The following is a 2799-nucleotide window of genomic DNA, read 5'->3' as shown; positions in this document are numbered from 1 at the left end:
CTTCCATATTTCAGGGATCTATTTTGTAGCCATGTTGGTCTGAGAGAGAAAAATACAAAATTCTAAAACTTTTGGTTTGGAGATGATACTTTTGATTAGACCAACTAAAATAGTTTAAAAAGATTTATTTCCAAGCTTTTGGACTTTAGTTGGTTTAATATAAAGTATCACTTCTGAACCAAGAGTTTTAGAGTTTGGTATTTGCATATGCACCCACTTCCATTCATGCCAATGCACCCACCTTTCAGTACACACCTAGCCAACCTTCATTATAACAGCTAAACTGTGTAGTCATGTCTTTGGTCTGTTTTCCGACATAGATCCTGCCAAATCCTAATTGTAACATAACATAAATCTTGTCAAAGTGTTCTATGTTTATATGAACTATTTCAGACTTCAATTGTGGAGAATAACGTGAATCTTTATAAAATGATGGATTATATTAGCACCGTGGAATGTGGCAAGGTGTGTGTCTTCTTATGAGCCTGAGAGCTATGACGCTGGCAATTATCACTCCTGGTATGATTGCCCTGGTTGAACAAGTTAAAGGGTAGGGACAATACAGAATGCAGTCCTTTGGTTCTCCTGGCCAGGACAGCAGGTTCAATAATTGGTCAACATCCTGTCCTCCCCCAAAAGTTACATTACAGAAACAGAGTAGCTATTCTGGGAAACAGCATGTTAAATAGGGATGGCAGAAGAACCCTTTTGTGTCCTACATGACCTCTGCTGATCCAGCAAGGACTCAAGGTTTAAATATTAGAACTATGAAGGTGAGCAAACATTACTGTTATAACTATTCAATCTCTGACTACAGTCTTTGAAAGATGCTTCTTGTTCTTCTAACTAGAAGTGTTCTGAACTGTAGCTTTTAATTTTTCTTTTTTATATTATGAAACTATGACACCCAGAGTCAAGAAGCGATTTCCAAGGTAGACCTGTCAGAGTGGAATGCATCACTGAAGGTGTGACCATAAAAACTGTAGTTAAGTTTTGTAATTTTAATCTTAAAATATCTGATATCATATCAACTCCTTGTACCATTTTCCTACATGTAAGTGGCTTGATTTGCAAATATGATCAGCACCTCTTATGATCAGCACCTCTAGTTCCCATTGAAATGATTAGTTTGAAAGTTTAAACTAAATGTTTGTGAATTCTAAAGGCTCTGTCACTGATATAAAAACAAAAACGTTTAGTGGTTGCAGATTGTCACAGGACTTTATGAATGCTCTTACCATTTTTCCAAAGTGCAAGCAAGTATACGTAGACCTCATCCACAGTATGCCTGCCTAAGTTTTTCCTAAATTTAATTTAAAAAAGAGCTGGCAAGACCCTCCTAAGAAAAAACAGTAACACCAAGGTTATTTGGATGGTCACTGTGAAGCCTCCAAGACATACACACTATAACCTGGTTTGGTTTGTATATCGGGAAAGGCACTGAGTATGAGGGGACCTGAGGGCCCCGGCCCACCTCAGGAAGAGGGCTGTCACCTGAAATACATACAACTTTCCACGTGTCCATTATTTTAGCACCCCCCTCCTCCCGACAAAAATAAAAGTCAGCACCTCTGTATATTGGTGTTATTGCAGATCAGAATCTGAACCCTGCAGAAGGGAGCGGATTACATGTGATCATATTTTAAATGTCTATATCTTTGAACATCTGTGAATAGTAGCTAAGTTTAGTCATGGAGGATTATTTTTTGGGCAGGGCTTGAAGAGTCCTACCTACTATGTTATTTTCCTTCCCCCCCAACATTGGTGGCACATCCAGGAAAAGAAGGAACTTTTTCACAGCATAAATTCCATCATTAGGCTATTCATTTTTATTTTAAAAGTACTTGGCTTGAACACTAAAACATTTTAAATTAAAATTAAGAAATTCCCCAAAGTTCTGCATGATATATTAACCTTCAGCTGTAGTGAGATAATTATCATGGCAGAAAACAATCTTAGTGAATAGGATGTTCTTCAATTCTGTAGACCTCTTGTATTTCAAAAGTTAGTAAGCTATAATGGACAATATTCATTTTGACTCTAAGCAAAAGATACTAAACCTGATTTGGTTTTTTCCTTTCCTAAGGCCAGGCCTGCTCTGTGAATAATGAAACATCCATGCAGTGAAATTGGTAAGGTTCTGCTGTCCAAGACAACGCAAGATAGTTTTTCACAAAACTACAAAATTATAATACATTTTTATAATACAAAATTATAATATATTTAAACAAATCTGTGAAGAGCTAAGTTGACTGACAGGGTGCTGGCAATGACTCAGTGACCTGTAAAGGGCAAATTGTGTTTAGTGTCATGTCATCTCAACATTATTAAACTGTTGACAATAACTAGCTGACACAATGCAAACACAATTTCCCTTTGTCTATCCTGACTAGGCAGTTGTGGTCAGCCCCATGCCAGCTAATTTGACTTTATGATTGTTATCAACACAATGACATATTTTATAGCACGTGAGTCCAGAAAAGCTGCCCAAGGAGACGGCAAGAGGCATTGGGGGGGGTGGCGGGAGGGGGGAAGAGACTGGGTAACTCTGACATCCACTTTCTACTTCACACCATGGGCTGTAATAGTAGCAATGGAATGGCTGAAGTAGTCCTTTGGGTATTTGTAGCTGCAGGGTAGACAAAGGCTGTATCCCAAGTGTAGGTTTGATCTCAGGTTTTGCTTCAGCCCAGATTGACATCCCACCTACTTTCCTGTGAGAATAATGGCTAATTCAGCCTGGGTCCTATTTGGCTTCCATCACTATGCCATAATTCCACTTGACCTGTACTTTATCTA

General features: G+C 38.3%; 1 protein-coding gene across 1 annotated transcript in view; it reads left to right on the top strand.

Moving 5' to 3' along the window:
• Positions 1-494: 494 nt before the first annotated feature.
• The window catches only part of LOC109301609 (ATP synthase subunit beta, mitochondrial-like), a 32902-nt gene continuing 30597 nt past the window's right edge, over positions 495-2799 (top strand). Inside the window, 1 exon segment of the mRNA XM_019522843.1 lies at positions 495-519. Coding sequence (XP_019378388.1) covers positions 495-519 — 25 coding nt within the window.

This window comes from Gavialis gangeticus, unplaced genomic scaffold, assembly GCF_001723915.1.
Source record: "Gavialis gangeticus isolate Ggan-Ray unplaced genomic scaffold, GavGan_comp1, whole genome shotgun sequence".
NCBI lineage: Eukaryota > Metazoa > Chordata > Crocodylia > Gavialidae > Gavialis > Gavialis gangeticus.
This window is presented reverse-complemented; position numbering and strand designations above follow the sequence as displayed.